Below are 16,849 nucleotides of genomic sequence, written 5' to 3' on the forward strand. Positions count from 1 at the left end.
TGTATGAATAGTGTCTATGCAGAAACAGCTTTTACCCTTGTACCATTGCCTTTGTTCCAGGGTCACAAGCAGTACATACAACAATTTTAAGTTGAACATAATGTACTTAGGCCTTGGGGGCAGTGGTCATCGCAGGCTGAAAGCTGGGGTTCAGGCCCCCATGACTTTTGACCTTGACTACTAAGAAGTCCCTGTATTAGGAAATGTTCACTTATGATAGGGGATTAGAGCAGTTCTAACACCGTCTCTCTTTTAGGTATTCAGTGGAATCACACTTACAAAATTTGGAGGGATTGTGGTGTTGGCCTTTGCCAAGTCTCAAATTTTCCAGATATTTTACTTCAGGATGTACTTAGCTATGGTGTTACTGGGAGCCACGCACGGGTTGATCTTCCTTCCGGTCCTCCTCAGCTACATCGGTGAGCTGTCTAACCTGTGAGTGGGTGGGTGGAGGAAGCGTGTGACCACAGGAGACGTGCTGCCTTGAAGCAGCTTTGAAGTATTTGACTTGTACTGATGGGTCATTTACAAGCAGGACTGAGGGAGGTCTCATGAGAAGACGCCCACGTCCCAGCTCCTCATTAGTGCACGGCCAACACTGCCTGGACGGCCGGCCTGGCTGCTGAACAGGCCGAGGGCCGGCTGGGAACGAGTTTGAATGTCGGCCCAGGCAGCGCCTCCTCCACCGAGACGCGTGGCCACACGGCCGAGCCGTGCCCCCGGCTCTGTTCCCGCAGCAGGCCTCTGCCGTCCCCTCGCTTGCACCTGTCCTGAGGATGCTCTGGGGCTGCCATGACGACTCATGGTTGAAAGAACAGGACGGATGTGCTTGATTGATAGCAGGGATGGGGAATGTCCGGCACAAGGGCCGTCTAAGGCCTGTGCGGTCGGTTGGTCTGGCTCTGCCAAGGCATTAGGGGCGAGTTAGTCGTTTGACCAAGCCAGCCAGCGTGGCTCAGTGGTTGAGCATCGACCTATGAACCAGGAGGTCACAGTTCGACTCCCAGTCAGGGCACATGCCTGGGTTGTGGGCTTGATCCCTAGCAGATTGATGTTTCCCTCCCTCCCTCTCTCTGAAATAAAAATAATACACATTTAAATATTAAGTTGAAATTTTGTATGGCCCACGAATGATGTTACAAATCTCCAAATGGCCCTTGGCAGAGAAAGGTTCCCGACCTAGTTTATATGTTTGTAACCAAGTTGAAGCATTGAAATAGATGGAGAAACCTCCTTAGAAATGACACAGCTTCTTTCTGCTTCCCAGGACCATCCGTAAATAAAGCCAAAAGCCTGGCCACGCAGCAGCGGTGCAGAGGCACAGAGAGAGAGCAGCTCAGTTTCTAGCCCCTCACGGGGCTGGGGACCTGGAACTGTGTCTGCGGGTCGGTCAGTGCCCCGGTGGAAGGAGCTGCGTTGCAGGTTAAGTTGAACACTGGACGTCACCAGACTCTGGCGATGGGTCGAACGGCAGCCACTCTGGCCACGCGCCTGTCCACTCAGGAATGTGTGTTACTAACCGTGGAGGCAGCCCTGGACGCGTCTCCAGTTCTCCCAGCATGAAACCCGACTCTCAGCGAGGGGTTGACACTGGACAGACACTGTGGAGGCGCTCGGCTCCCTGGCCCTTCTGAAGTCCAGTCAGTGCGATGCTGCTCCTTTTTGAGGAGTGAGCCAGCACACAGATCCCACCGCATTTTTAGTAACATTTGAGGATGTTGCAGGTACACTTTATTATAGTCTTTTGTAGTTTAAAGAGCTTTATTAATGCAATAAATTAACTTTATACATATTTTTATATATATAAAAACTAGCGCGTGATTTCAGAACGTCGTCGGCCTCATGAGAGCTTGGTCTCCAAAGACCTGTTTGAAAAAAGCCACGTGTTCTTCGCAGTGTTCTCCTGGGGAACAGAGGGAAGCAGGGTGAGCATGCCGCTCCCAGGGTGCGGGCTCTGACTTCCTCTCTCTCATAAAGCACCTCTGTTCTGAGCTTCTGGATTGTCCTTTCCATTTTCATAGCTCACGCCTTTGCAAACCTGGTCAGGGACCTCACAGCCCCCACCTGCTGAGACACGGTAGAGGCTAACCTGTTCTGGTCCCAATGCTCTGCCTCTCCGAGCTCGGAAGAGCTGGGAGGCCTGACATAAAGTTGCCTGTTCCTCCCCACCCTTGGATCTCATGCCTTTGGACATTAGAGTGACTTGCCCGTCGTGTTTCCTGCCTTACCCAGAAACATTAACAAGCCCCAGGCCCCTTTAAACCCTCAGGCCCCGGTTCCTGTCCAAGAGCAGCTGTCAGACCTGAGCTGGCTCAGACCGCCTGAATCGGGCCTGCATGCGCTTCTCCTCCCCAAACACTTCAAGGTCCGGATCATTTAGGTCCCCGGGCACGCGGAGTTCACTCCACTACGAAGGATGGGCTAAGGGCAAGGCTGGCTGTTGTGACTGTTTAAAACCGGACTTGGGAGTTCGAACCGAGGCGCCTGGCCCACCCGCAGCCAGTCGTCCTGCCAGGAGCCTGCGGCTGCCCAGGCCTCCTCAGGGCTGCGCCTTCTCACCTGGTGTGAAACCGGGGTTCCCCCGTAAACGCTGGTTCCGCTGCTCAAAGAAGCGGAAGATGGTGTAGAAGAGCATTCGGTCTTCGGTCTGCTTCGCAGCATCTAGGAACTTGCGTGCAGAGACGCTGTCGTGGCCCCCCACGCCCCGGAGGAACCGCAAGGCGGCCAGCACCTGGTGCTTGGACAGCAGGACTTCCACGATCTCATCATTCGCCGTCGAGAGTCGCTGGAGAGAAGCCCAAGTGAGTGCGAGCACAGCAGACGCTTACGCACGGGAAACGTGGACGCACCTTACCTTCAACATGTCCAGCGACAGCTGGTGAGCAGGAGGGTAGAAGCTCTCCAGGGATAACAGCAGACACGCCTGAAAGACAGGTTCCGGCCTGTTCAGCACCAGGTGCTAGACACCGTTAACGACCGAGTAACCCTGGCGGCACCCACCAGAGGCTTGGAGTCGCTGAGCACGTGGTACTGCAGGAGCTGGTGCAGCGTGTAGAAGAGGTTGTGCTGGACCAGCGTCTTGATGACGAGTTCGTGCAGGTAGTGCTACGGCAGACAAGGAGACGGCTCAGGTGTGGCGGGGCTGCGTCTGCTCTAACTGATGCGCTCCCATCATTGGAAGGGGCCCGTGTGCGGGGAAAGAGCCCAGCCTCATGTGACAGGGCTCATCCTGACTCGGCACACGGGGCAGGTCAGGAAATGAAAGGCTCGGACGCCGAGTCAGGACGGCGGGCCCTTCAGCACAGACGGCATCGTAGTTAGGACACGGACTGTGTTGTGTCTTAGATATCCCTGCTCCTCTGACCAGGACCCCACGCTGCCCGCAGGTACCTGCACTGGAACCTGGAACTGGTTCAGAGAGCGAATGTACTCCATCAGCACAGCGACCACAAACTTCGGGGGCGTCTCCTGGGAGGAAGCAAAGGTGGTCTTAGGAGCAGCCGAGCTGCAAGGAGCTTACACAGCATTCTTCCTTTACTCCTGCCCCTTTGCCCTATTAAACCGGCCCAGGGCTGCGTGCCTGGTTTTGCACAAACCCCCTCAGATTCTCCCTCATCGAGAACATGTTTAGGCCTGAGTAGTTAGAGGCCAAACTACCAGCATGGGTCCTCCCAGAATAACCAGCTATTCTGAGTCCTAGTTTCCTAAGTCCCTTCCAAGGATCTGTTCCGAGACCCTGTGTCCAGAGCAGCTGATGGCAGTCACTTACCTTCTTCTCTGTAAGTGCCGACAGCACGTGGGTGTACATGTCGGACTGGTCGATCACGGCCTGGGTCCGCACCGGCCTGCGGAGGAGCGGACTGCACCGGCTCTGCCCAGCTTCCGCCGCCTGCGCAACACATGACAGGTGTCATCGTCACCACCTCCCGGGAATGGGCGTTGGCCGTTAATCCAAAAAGACGGACTCCTAATGCTGTGAGCCTCAAGCCTGAGCAGGGGCACAGCTCACAACCTGGACGGACCGACTTCCTGTGCTCTCTGGGGAAGGGCCTCGAACAAGTCAGAGTTGGTCATCTCGACAAAACCCGTGCTCACGGAGGGTGGAACGACAAGCACAAGCAGAGTCTTCTCTTAGGGACATCATCCTGGTTTTAGCCCCTTACCAACTCCCTAATTTTCTCAGTCAGACTGCCTGGCCCTTGTTATCCAATAAGAATGAAATGGCATCTGTGCTTTGTGAAGCCTTAAAATTAAGTACACACTTGTGTAAGGAGTCTATACCGAGATTTTGAATAAGTAAGGGTCCCCAACTACTACTGCCCAGGAAAGCTCCGAGATCTCGACTCCATCGCCTAACTTTTTTTAAAAAACACATATTTTTATTGAGTTTGGAGAGGAAGGGAAAGGGAGAAACAGAAACATCAATGGTGAGAGAGAATCATTGGCCTCCTGTTGCCCCCTACTGGGGATCGAGCCCGAAACCAGAGCTTGTGCCTTTGACCAGAATTGAACCCTGGACCCTTCAGTCTGCAGGCTGATGCTCTATCCACTGAGCCAAGCTAGGGCGTGCCTCCTAACTTCTAAAGCCCGAGACCAGTGCAGACCCTGAGGGCAGGAGCTGGGTGGTGCCTGAGAGCCCGCAGTGCTCAGCAGCGCCAGGTGCTGCAGACAGACCACACTCCACCAGCCAGCGCTTAGGAAGCCACGAGCCACAGAGCAGGACGCACAGAAACTGCCACCAGACTGCCGACCCCACAGCCCAGCACCGAGCAGCAGGACCGAGAGAAGAAGCGAGACAAGCTCAGCCTCCCCACCTCCCAGAACCACGTCTGACCGGCCAGGACCACAGCTCCGAGCCACGGAGCCACGGCCACTGCAGCGCCTGCCAGGCCTGTCATCCTGGAGTCGCTGAAGGTGGGTGGAGTTCGGGCTTTTCTGTTACAGCTTAAAACCTTCAGTTTTCAGCTTTAGAATTAATTAGGTCCTTTAAGTGAAATCATTCATTCCACTTATCCTAACCCGTTTTCTTTCTGGCTTCAGAAGGTAGGGTGCACTAACGGTACATAGAAGGAGAGGGAAAAAAAACATGGCAAGTGATTCTACTTTTAATTAACTAAGACTAGGCTCTGGCTTGGTAGAAACATGTATAAAAAAGGTAATGCAGCCAAAACCGGTTTGGCTCAGTGGATAGAGCATCGGTCTGCGGACTGGAAGGTCCCAGGTTCGATTCCGGTCAAGGGCATGTACATTGGTTGCGGGCACATCTCCTGGTGGGGGATGTGCAGGAGGCAGCTGGTCGATGTCTCTCTCTCATCGATGTTTCTGGCTTTCTATCCCTCTCCCTTCCTCTCTGTGAAAAATCAATAAAATATATTTAAAAAAAAAAAAAAAAAAGGTAATGCAAAGACGAGACCAGTTTTATCTATAAGATAGAAGACCAAGGACGTATCTACACGTAAGATCCAAAAGATGAACCACCGACGAGGTGGAGGCACTGAGGGAGCGGGAGCCCCACCAATGGGATGCAGGGTTCTGGGTGGACTGCCGCTTCCTGCCCGTTACAACTACCCGGTGGGCCGAGGGGCCTCCAGCACAGCGCCGGTCACTCACCACCGCGTAGCTCTGCTCGGCGTCCAGGTACCTCTTGTACTCCTGGTTGAGCTTGTCGAAGACAGTGGCCACCACGGGCAGGGCCGCTCTGTCGGACCCGCTCAGCACTGGGAAGAATCAGTGTGCACAGGTCAGCCAGCTCCACCTGCAGCGCACGCTGCTAGGGCAGGAGCTCTCCCTCCCAGGCCAGCAGCACACACGGGCCTTAAGGGCACCCAGAGGAGCGTCAGCGTAGCGACCTGAAGCCTGGAGCTCACAGGCCCTTTCTGGCTCCTGAAGAGAGAAGCTGTGACCGTATCAGTGAAGATTCTCAGTATAGATGTTAGGGAGGCAGAGATTTGGATTCTGAAAAGTGTTTGCTTTAAAAGGAGGGGTGGGCCGAAACCGGTTTGGCTCAGTGGATAGAGCGTCGGCCTGCGGACTGAAGGGTCCCAGGTTCGATTCCGGTCAAGGGCATGTACCTTGGTTGCGGGCACATCCCCAGTAGGGGGTGTGCAGGAGGCAGCTGATTGATGGTTCTCTCTCATCGATGTTTCTAACTCTCTCTCTCCCTTCCTCTCTGTAAAAAATCAATAAAACATATTAAAAAATAAAAATAAATAAATAAGAGGAGGGGTGGGGGCCCCGACCCCCACGTGTGCGCAGGTTCAGTTCCCTCTCCCCTGGAAACATCCGGTTTACTGTGAGTCTTTCCTACCCGAGTCCCCATAAGGCATGTACAGAGACTGATTTCAGAGAGGGAGGCAGCCCGACAGGGAGTCCAACTGAGACCTCCTGGCTCATAGGTCGACGCTCAAACACTGAGCCACACCAGCCAGGCCCTACAAGTCCTTCTTCTACTTAGCAGCCTTCCCGGGGGCGCAGTCCCCCACCCTTGGCGTGAAGAGTGTGGCCCAGGCTGCAGACAGGCCTGGGAAGGCGGGGCAGCACGGGCTGGACGCCGACGAAGGAAGGAGCCCCTTACTCTGGGAGCAGACGGCCAGGATGACCCTCTTGCACTCCTTTCTCTGGAGCAGAAAGTCCATCAGGCGTCCTTTGTCCGGCAGGAGGTTGACGATGGGCTGCAGCTTCACCTGCAGGTTCCAGAGGTAACCTGGGTGTGAGAGGCAGCGATGTCATCGTATGACGCGAACCAGAACAAAAGCCCAGAAGTACCGCAGAGCAGTCGATGGCTTTTTCTCACAAACCGAAGCCCAGTCTCGGACATGCAGGACATGCTGACAGCAGGACCGACAGCCAAACTACTGCGTGCCCGGGAGACGCCTGGCAACCATGCACCCTCTATGTTCAAGCTGCATCTCCCCAAATACGGGGGCAAAAGCACTCTCCCCTCTAACCTGGCGGCCGTCCCTCGGACCCACCTTGGCTTGCGCTGATGATGATGTCAGGCTGAAAGACAATCCAGGACGAGGAATCTGCATGCGATAGGAAATTCTAGCCCGAAGAGATGGAGACAAAAGGCAAATCCGCTCCGACTAAACTCGCCCCTGCCCGCTGGCTGAGGCTACGCCCAGTGCCCGCCCTCCTGGTAGGAAACCTCCCCACTTCGGTTCCTGAAATGTCGTTCCCTCAAGCGGGAGGGCAGCGGGTAGCAGCTCCCTGCACAGCGCCAGCGCCTCGTCAAGGATACAGAGCTTACACGGGACCGGAGACTGGCTGGTCACAGGAGCAGGACCTACCAATGGAAAGAAAATGTAAGTGTGCGGCCAACACAGAACCCAACATGTACCACTGTTGAAGGCTGCAGCGACTGTCTGACTAGTGAGGCGAGGAGGAAGAGACCTCGTCCCATGGTGACATTCAGGAGGAGGGGAGGTCGGGAACAAGCCCGGAAGAAGATGTCACGAAAGCAAACCGATCTGGGACCCTCTGCAGACGCCTCACTGCACCCTGAATGTGGCCCCCCCCCCCCCGACATGGTGACTCCCTCACCTGCCACGGGGATCTGATAGGGCTGAATGGATCGAGCAGGAAGCACGGGGTGGTGGAAGGTGACGGTGCCATCGAACTCTCCCCGTAACTTGATGTCAAATATTACTGATGTCTGAAGTGCAGAGAAAGAACAGGCTGTGTGATGCCAAGACTCAGCGGTTAACCCTTTCCTGACCTCCCATCTTGCTATTTCAGATTCGTTTAAAGAGCCTGTGATTACCCAGCTGGCGTGGCTCAGTGGCTCGCCCATCTATGAACCAGGAGGTCGAGGTTCAATTCGTGGTCAGGGCACAGGCCCAGGTTGCGGACTTGATCCCCAGTGTGGGGAGTGCAGGAGGCAGCAATCGATGATGTCTCTCTCTCCCTCTCCCTTCCTCTCTGAAGTTAATAAAAATATATTTTAAAAGTCTGTGTTTGCACCCATCCCTAGTTCTTCTTTCAGGGAGAATGTGCTGACATTACAGCTGTCCTTTCCATTCCCATCGACCTCACAGACAGTCCTGACGGGCTGACAAGCTCCCGCTAAGGGACGTCAGAAGATCTTTCAGTCCCAACTCATTAGAGCCGTGCTGGCACCTCCAGGAGGCCTGGGAGACGCCCGCTGATGGCACCGAAAGAGCAGGACCCATCCCACCGCCTTCTCTCGGGCCACACGGCCCCAAGCCATGCTCACCCTGCTCACCAAGGACCTACAGGAGGACACATGCAGCGGGTCTGCAGTGAACACAGCTGAGAGACAAGTGGTTCCAAAGTCACTCTCCTCGTGCTATTTTCTGAAATAGCTCTTAATTATTCTTAATGACACGGAATCACTGTTTCTTCTAATCTAAAAACTTTTAGCATAAAAAACACTTTCTAGACTGTGCTCAGAATGCTTTGTTCATTTTCACAACTCATGGCGTTATGCAACCCAGCGCGTACCACGCAGACCTGACCCCACGGCTCCCACCTCCGTGTCCTGATGGTGCACGACCACCAGGTTGTCCACCACGTTCAGGGCGAACTTCCCCGTCCGGCCCAACTTCAGGATGTGCGTCTTCTTACAGGCGCCTTCTCTGTGGGGACAGAGGGGTCACAAAGTGGTCGACAAGCTTCCATTCCCACGTACCCTCGGGAGAGGAGCAGGCGCAGCGCATACCGGGGCAGATGATACAGCACCACCTCGGCGCCCACGCTGCTGGAGGCCCGTGAGTGGTGCCGCAGGAAGAGGACGTACAGCTGCCCGTAGCTGTCAGAGAACAGACACGGAGTCACGCGTGCTGTGAGAAACCCTCCATCCTCAATGCTGAGTCTGCAGCTCGAGTCGAGTAAATCATGAAACAGTCCTTCATGGAATACTCTGCAGCCAACAGCGCTTGCAGACGTCAGAAACAAAAAGCCTATTACAAAGTGAGGGGAAGGGTGTGAATGGGCCCGACGTCCTCATTTTATCAGATCAGAACAGTGAGAGGACTTTCCTCAGACCACGAAGCCAGCAAAATCTAAAACGCAGGCCAAGGAGACGGCATTCTGAAGCTCTGGGCACAGGACCCAGGCACTAACAGGGAAGGGAAGTCCTCCTTGGCCCAAGGCTCCCCGAGACTCTGTACCGCATTTCTAGCAGCTGCATCACTAAAAGCAATGACAAAAGGAAGTCTCTCGAGAGACAGACATACATGGTTGCCATGGCAATGTCTCTCTCAGAAAGGCTCTGTTTAGTGGACTTGGGCGCCGCTGGTAACTCAATCTCAAACTTGGGCAGCTTTGTCATAGTGCCAGCCTGTGGGGAAAGGAAGGGTTAGGAAGGGTGTCGACCCTTGATGTTTGCATTCCCTACCTACAGTCACTGAGGGCACGCACCACTCCTGGTCTGTCCCCCCAGAATGAGCTTACAGGCGCCCTCGAGTGGTCAGTCGCGGCAAGGTTAGTGTTGGAGGAACTTGCCCTTGAAGTACTGCAGGGGGCACTCCGGGGGGTGGGGGGGTCGGAGGGAATACTGCTTTCGGGGCTGCTCTCACCCGGAAGTGGAAGGGCTGCAGCACGCTGCCCAGGACGGTGGTGGAGAGCAGGATGACGGCGCTCTCGGGGCAGTGCAGGTACCAGTTCACGTTCAGGCTCTGGCTCTTCAGGAGCTTCAGGCTCCGCTTCTCCGGCAACACCTGCGGCGAGTGCGAGACAGCCCTCATTCAAGAGCAGCCGGTGTCAGCAGGCTGTCAGTTAACAAGTAACAGAAACAGTAACTTAAATGGAAAAGTGTTATTTCTAGCTGCTGCAGCTTCCAGGCATGGGTCTGGTGCTTAGTGCTGCACAGACCCTGAGGGGAAAGGGAGCTCAGCCGAACAGTCCCGGTCTGGGCGGCCCCTCCTCTGCACACCCCGCTCCGAGCCTCACCTCGAGCCAGCAGCAGCGACCTCCTCTCACCATGGAAATGAGCAAACGAACCCCGGCCGGGCGCCCACCAGCCACCCGCCTGCAGCATCGGCTGAACGCCATGTCCCCCACGTCGGGGAGCGGCGCCCTTTTTCTAACAGGCGTGTTCTAGAGACTACAGGGAACTGTTCCTTTCCGTATACTCTATCTCAGTAATGTTTGAACGTTTCATAAAAAGCATGTGTTACTTATCATTAGAAAAAAGCCCAGTCGAGAGATTAACGCTCTGGAACCTCAAGCTGTCTGTTCAGTGCTGAGTTCACAAACAGCCAGCTGCTCCTGCAGACCGCCCCGCAGCAGTGACGCACGGGTACCTGGTAGAACTCGACTCCCTGGTCTGTGATGAAGACGATCTCCGTGGAACTGGTCCAGCAGAACCCTAGTATGTTGGCATTCTTGGTCTGAAAAGAAGAACGTAGAATACTCTGTATTGCTCTGTAATGAAAGTTATATTAACAAATCAAACTTTCTTTTAACTAATACCGTGATCCTGGATTTTCCCCTGGAACACCCAGGAGTACATGAGTCAGCAGAACAGGAGGAGAAGCAGCAAGGTAACTGACCAGCACTCACAGTGGTCAGCTTCTCCCTTCAGGACCAAAGGACAGCTGACCTCCTTGGTCACACAGGTCATAAAAGTATAAAGGCCTAGAGGTTCTCACTGAGTGTTGACCTGGGGGGTTGCAGCTGGAGCCACACCCTGACTCCCTTGGTGAGCCAGGGCTGGGCCTGAGGGCGGGCGGGCGGGCAGGCAGGCTGGCTGGCTGGCTAGAGGCCCGCACGTGGCTGCTCAGGAGCGGGGGCCTGCGAAGGGGCAGCTACTTGGCGATGTGCCTTTCCTCGTTGAGGAGCCCACGCTCGCCTCCATCTAGCAAGCACACTACAGAGATGCCGAGAGCCACCCCTTCCACTAGCAACTCCTGCCCGTCTCTGGGCCACACTGCCCTCTGAGCTGCGCCTTCTGCAGCCTCGTTTATTACACGCAGCAAGCCTGATGAACATGGGCTAGGATCTACACCAAAGGGGAAAAGGGGGCATGACAAGGTCAGACCGAGGAAGAAAACATCACCAATAAAGGAAAAACCTTCTCTTCTGCAAACCTCCAAAGAGGCGGCTCAGGTCTGTCGCCCAGAGAGGGCGGGGCAGCAGGAGTACCACCCACCATCCATGTAACCCTCCAGCTCCGTCTTCAGGTGAAGAAACAGGCTCACAACGTGTCCAGGTCACGGAGCCCACAGGCAGCACCTCTCAGCACAAGCACCGCCCCCTCCCGTCTGCACTCAGCTACAGCCACCCGGCGTCCGCACAGCGTAGTTCCCAGCCGAGCACAGACCAGAGGGGAAAGGCCGCGGGCCGTACCTTGCACTCCTGCGTGTATTCTAACTGAGAACTGTCCGGGATAAAATTAGAAAACTCCTAGAAAAAAAACCACAAGGATACATTTGGATCATGCAGCAACCTCCTTTAGTACACAACAGACAAAAGAAAAAGATAAATATATTTAAAAAGTGATTAGGAAAAAACTGTCAAGAACCCAAAGACAGGAAAAATAAAAGACCAATTTGTACAATCTGCCTCCTTAACAGCAGCTGGCTGACAATTCCATTTTTTAAAAAGTTAATCCAAATATTCAGTGAGGGTTTAGAAATGGATTTTGAAAATTAACTCAAATGGTTGATTTCAGAGAATTGTGCTGCTCTACATTGCACAAGAGGCTTTCCAAACATTTTACCAATTCATACTGATGGAAGGAATGTGGGTGCTCCTCTTTATCAACAGTTTTTCTCTACGTGCAAATGTGATCATGAATATTTATAAAGGCTAAAATGCCAACAGACTGCTCCAACTTCCAATACCTGGTCCTATTAGATCAAGCATTCAAAGACAGGAGACGTGACTTAATGGAGCTACTCGTTTACAGGGCCATTCACAAAGTAGCCAAAATTATACCTCCCGCAATCTATGATGCTAGCTATTAATCCACACAAAAGATGCCCGAGGTTCCAAAATAGTTTTTTAAAATTTAAGTCTAAATTGACAAACTAAGGTCACCAGTATTTATCCATTCACATGTCTTTCTTCAAGAACTCCAAAAGCTCAAATATAGCAGTGCTCCACAGTTACAGCTTTCATGACTTTAAAATAACTAGCGGCTCCTTTAACACTGGAAGTTTGCAATTCATCCTCTTCCAAATATACTTCTAAAGTGCTTTCTTTATGCCATCTTTTTTTTTTTTTAATATTTTATTTATTTTTTACAGAGAGGAAGGAAGAGGGATAGAGAGCTAGAAACATCGATGAGAGAGAAACATCGACCAGCCGCCTCCCGCACACCCCCGACCAGGGACGCGCCCACAACCAATGTACATGCCCCTGACCGGAATCGAACCCGGGACTCTCCAGTCCGCAGACCGACGCTCCATCCACTGAGCCAAACCGGCTTCGGCTTTATGCCATCTTTAGAGGGATGTCTTACCACAGCCTTTGAGGTCCTCTGGACAGCTAGTATCTTGTTTTCTAAGGAAAACTTAATGCATTTCACTTCTCCTTTGTCTTCCATTCTGTAAGGAGAAAGAGTATGTTAAGAGTTCCATTTGATAACTGAACTCTAGCTTCTATCATTTGTGAGAAGAAAAGGAAGTAAATATTCAGGAAGCAGCAAATCTTAGTTTAAAATTAAACTTGTTTCTGATGCTATCAGTAGTACCTCTTTTCAGAAAACAAAATTCAGGAGCAACAAGCTGCTGGAGAAATTCGCAGTGCTGCAGTAACAAGCGACGGGAAATGGAGATCACCCGCACTTTCACCAGAAAATGACTTTATACAAATACCGGTATCAACAAGGTACACACAGGAATACCTTGTTTTATCGGACTTCACTATATTACCCTTCACAGATGTTGCATTTTCACAAACTGAAGGCAAGACCTCCACCAGCAAAAACACTACAACTCACTTTACCTGATGCTCCATGGCGGTGGCCTGGAACCAACCTGCCGTAGCTCGGAGGTATTCCAATGCCCACAGGCACCTCCACAGATGACTGCCTTCTCTCTCCATCGCTGGGACAGCAAAGCTTCTGAACCAAGCTTTCCCACCCCCTCCCCTGTGGGCTCAAGCAGGCCCACCCAGAAGCCTCACTACCACCTCCAGCGAAGGGAAACCAGAGGCTCACAGAGCAAACCCGTGGGAGCTCTGGGTGTGTGTGCTCACTCTCTTATTACGGTGATGGTTTCACGGTGCACACATGTCAAAACTCACCAATGACTGTTAAATATGTCCAGTTAATAATTATACCACAGTAAGGCTATTAACAGTAAGTAACGTTTTTTAAAAGAGGGTAGTTAGTATCTTCCCCCTCAAACCCTACTGAGCCCCCAAATCTGGGCCCTCATGGGCTCACTCTCATTTTGACGCCGAGGGCCTTTCGATACCAGTCTCCACTGCCCTCCGTGTGGCCTGCACCGCGCCTGGCTGACCCCGGCCATCCTCTCAGCGGTGCCCCTGACGGATAGGCGCCCAACTAATCCAGTGTCAGCATGGTCTTTCCAAACACTGACAGGATCATGCCACACCCCACCTCAGTAACAAGGTAAAGCCCTAATTCATAGCAGAACACGTAAGTTTCAAGCTGACCCTGCCCGTGCCCACACCTCTGCCTCCCCTTCCTGCAGGGACACCTGATCGGCAGTCACACAGACCTGGAGTTCCCCACCCCCACGCTTGCTCGCCTTTGCTCCTGGAGGTCTCTCCATCGGGAAGCCGCCTCCTTTCTTCCCCACCTCCTCTCTTCCCCACCTAGAATCGTCCCGTTCCAGTTCTCAACTTTTGCTCAAGGGCTACCTCCTTCTTCACTAAGGCCTTCCCCCTCCTACTCCCATGATAAACGTTGCATCTCCTGTGTGTCCACACTCTGGGCACAGCACTTGTCACAGGAAACAGTATGTGTTCCTCACTTGTCTCCCACGATGCAGTTCTGCATTCTGCAAAAGGGCGCCAGGCGGGTCCAAAGCCTTCACATGCCTGATGCCTAGCACGGGCACTGCACACGTGATTCATTTCTACTTCAAAAATGGTTTCCTGTAGTACAGGCCAGCTAGGAAAACGTTAAAGTCACCATGAGCCGAGGGCCTACCGTGTATTTTCTCCTGTAATCACAGGAATTATGGGGACCATCCTAATAGTTCATCACCAAAATTGGGATCTGAAAGTGAAAGGAGCTTCTGTTCATAACTACTCCGGCTCACCTTGCATGACCTGGGACAGCCTGAAGCTCAGTCGAAGCCAGGGTTTCCTTAACACATTTTTACCTGAAAAACCCTGACCCAGGAACCCCTGCACCTTCCAAACACTGCAAAGACCCGGAGGAACGAAGGTCCTCCGTCAGGAAGGGAACCGGCACACCAACGGCGGCTCAATGACTCGCTAGCTTCAAGTGCCAGGAAGTGGGTGCCCTACTTGGGAGGATCTGGTTCCCAAATCGAGCGGAACTACTCCACACATTTCAGGGGGACGGACTGCGCGCAGTGTCTCCGTCCTCTCCCTACGGGCACAGGTTGGCACACACGGACTTCAGAGCTCTTAAGGGAGGCAGAGGGCACAATGTTAAAACCACCCCCTGAATGAGAAGCAGAACAACGCCATTGACATGTCGAACTTATTCTGCAAATGTTAATACTGTTACCTAAATGAGATGGGATTCCTATCATCCGGGCCTTTAACCACCACCCCAGTAGCTCCGCCAGATCGCACAGCAAAAACCTGCGAGGGAAGAGAAGCAACTTGAACGGTGTGGACACTATACCAACCCACGAGTGAGTGTTCTTGCCACCCCAGCCCACGAGTGAACATTCCTGCTACCCCCGCCCCTGGTTCAGCTAACCCACGGCGCGCACACCGATCTGCGATGCTAGGTGTTCACATGAATTTTAAGAAACGAGGGGGGACGCCAAAAGGGTTACCACCCCAAACTGCGCAGACGGGACCCGACTCCGGGGCCCCAAGTTCCAATCCAGTTTGGGAGCGCCCGTCAGCAGCCCTGCTCTGCTCCCACTGCTCCCACCCAAAATCCCGCGGATAACCGAGTTCTCAGGCGCGGGCCGGGCGGGCCTGCTGGCAGCCGACTCCCGGCCCAAGGGCGCTGGGGGAGCGCGCTCGGTGCTGCCGGCTGCCCCGGAGGGGAAGCGAGCCCGGCCGGAGGAGGCTGGTCCCTGGCCCCGGACAGGAAGGCGCTGGCGGAGGCCCGGCTGGTCCTGGCACCCCGCCGGGCGCGCGGCGACCTTGGCCCCGGGGTCGAGGCCGGCACCCACCTGTTTGTTGGCCTCATCGAAGAAGACGCAGTTGACGGGGTTCGCCTTCTCGAAGTGCACCGGCCGCTCGCACAGCTCCAGGTAGTAGTCTTCCTCGCCCATGGCGGGCGGCGCCGGGGGGCCGGGGGGCGCGGGGGTGGCAGCCAGCGCGGGGCAGGGCGAGTGGCAGCCAGCGGAGGCACGGGGGTCCGGCCGGGCTGCGGTGGCGCCGATCGGGTGATCCGGAGGCCGCTTCCGGGTGCCACGCCCCCACGCCCGCCCCACGTGACCCTCGGCCCTGGGCGTTCAAGCCGGAGACGGACGCCGGACTCCAGTGGAGCCCTTCGCGCGAGGCTCCTCCCCCTTTCGCGTGGGCGGGGTCCCAGGGCGGCTCCCGGGCGGCAATGGAGGCGGGGCCGCGGGACCGGAAGCCAGGGCCTTGCAGAGCGTGGCGGCGCCGCCAATCCTCGCCAGGCCTTCCCCAGCATGGGCGGGGCCTGGCCCTCCTGCTTCCGGAAGGTTAGCGCAGGGCAGGCTGGGACGGGGCTGCCTTGGTTCCTGTTGGGGCGGGTTTCCGGAGCCCGCTCTGGGCGCTGAGGGAGGGAGGCGAGTCCTGCGGTCAGCACCTGTTAACTTCCGAAAACATTCGAACCCGCAGAGCAGTTTTGTGAGTTTGTCTGAGCCAAACTGTTGGCAGTTGCCTAGACGCAGAATCTCAACGTCTGTCCCGGAGAATGGCGGTTTTTCGCCCCGTTTTATACATTACCATCCAAGGAGGAGATGTAAGTGGGTCCACGAAGCCCATTGGTGTAGAGTCTACACTGTAGACCAGGCGGGAGAAGTAAAAGGATTTTCCGGGGTCGCGACCTCAGGTCGCCGAGGGCCCTCAAGCTAAAGATGGCGGCGGCGGCGGCAGCGGCAGCGGGGGCTGTGGCTCCGCGGGCCGTGCCCGCCGGCCCTGAGGGAGCTGAGCGGGCGCTGCGGTTTGCCGTGCCCGGAAGTGCGCGGTGCCCTCCGACCAAGGCCCGGCTCTCCCGGAGGGTGGGGAAGGCACTGCAGCACGCCCCCTTGTGGTTGATGGAGTAAAACTCCGTGTTCCAGCTCAGGGACCTAGAGTTGTGCAAGGGGTCAGACATCTGATGACGAGAAAGGTTTTTAAGACTATCACTACTATTAAATAAAGGGAAGAAAAGCAAAATGATAGGCACAGGCGGGCTTGGCGTAGTGAGTCCATCATTGACAGGGGAGACACCGGCCTGGGGCATGAGTGCCCGCCATCCGCCGCTGTTTGACAGGTTTCATCCTGAGCCTCCCCTGAGCCGGCAGCGCGTGGCCCTCCCATCCACAGGATGTCCGTTCCTTAGTCAAACCTGGAGATGAACTCTTTGTCCCCCTCTCTGGATTACTTAATCGACATATTTCTTTTTAAAAATATATATTTTATTGATTTTTTACAGAGAGGAAGGGAGAGGGATAGAGAGAAACATCGATGAGAGAGAAACATCGATCAGCTGCCTCCTGCACACCTCCTACTGGGGATGTGCCCGCAACCAAGGTACATGCCCTTGACCTCAATCGAACCTGGGACCCTTCAGTCTGCAGGCGGACGC

The 16,849-nt window shown here is 54.6% G+C and overlaps 2 protein-coding genes across 5 annotated transcripts in view; one reads left to right on the plus strand and one right to left on the minus strand.

The window, feature by feature from the left end:
- The window catches only part of NPC1 (NPC intracellular cholesterol transporter 1), a 39,574-nt gene extending 37,764 nt beyond the window's left edge, over positions 1 to 1,810 (plus strand). For both annotated transcript variants that reach the window (XM_054724521.1, XM_054724522.1), the window contains 2 exons: positions 257 to 419; positions 1,268 to 1,810. In XM_054724521.1, coding sequence (XP_054580496.1) covers positions 257 to 419; positions 1,268 to 1,347 — 243 coding nt within the window. In that variant the 3' untranslated portion in view covers positions 1,348 to 1,810. The remainder of the gene's footprint in view (positions 1 to 256; positions 420 to 1,267) is intronic.
- Positions 1,811 to 1,813: 3 nt separating this feature from the next.
- RMC1 (regulator of MON1-CCZ1) lies at positions 1,814 to 15,585 on the minus strand. Of its 3 annotated transcripts, XM_008148340.3 has the most exons (20): positions 15,261 to 15,571; positions 14,636 to 14,712; positions 12,428 to 12,512; positions 11,311 to 11,367; positions 10,266 to 10,352; positions 9,540 to 9,680; positions 9,198 to 9,301; positions 8,681 to 8,770; positions 8,492 to 8,597; positions 7,543 to 7,654; positions 7,241 to 7,285; positions 6,972 to 7,025; positions 6,575 to 6,703; positions 5,611 to 5,717; positions 3,770 to 3,889; positions 3,391 to 3,468; positions 3,001 to 3,105; positions 2,855 to 2,923; positions 2,560 to 2,785; positions 1,814 to 1,903 (listed from the first exon to the last, which is right to left on the minus strand). In XM_008148340.3, exons 1-20 carry the CDS (start codon positions 15,360 to 15,362, stop codon positions 1,824 to 1,826), a joined length of 1,974 nt encoding a protein of 657 aa, XP_008146562.1. In that variant the 5' UTR covers positions 15,363 to 15,571; the 3' UTR covers positions 1,814 to 1,823. The 3 variants fall into 3 exon arrangements, with proteins under 3 accessions (XP_008146562.1, XP_054580498.1, XP_028011565.2); XM_054724523.1 differs by lacking the exons at positions 1,814 to 1,903; positions 5,611 to 5,717 and having other exon boundaries at positions 2,670 to 2,785; positions 15,261 to 15,582; XM_028155764.2 differs by lacking the exons at positions 1,814 to 1,903; positions 5,611 to 5,717 and having other exon boundaries at positions 2,670 to 2,923; positions 15,261 to 15,585.
- Positions 15,586 to 16,849: the final 1,264 nt, after the last annotated feature.

Source organism: Eptesicus fuscus, chromosome 12 (assembly GCF_027574615.1).
Source record: "Eptesicus fuscus isolate TK198812 chromosome 12, DD_ASM_mEF_20220401, whole genome shotgun sequence".
Taxonomy (NCBI): domain Eukaryota; kingdom Metazoa; phylum Chordata; class Mammalia; order Chiroptera; family Vespertilionidae; genus Eptesicus; species Eptesicus fuscus.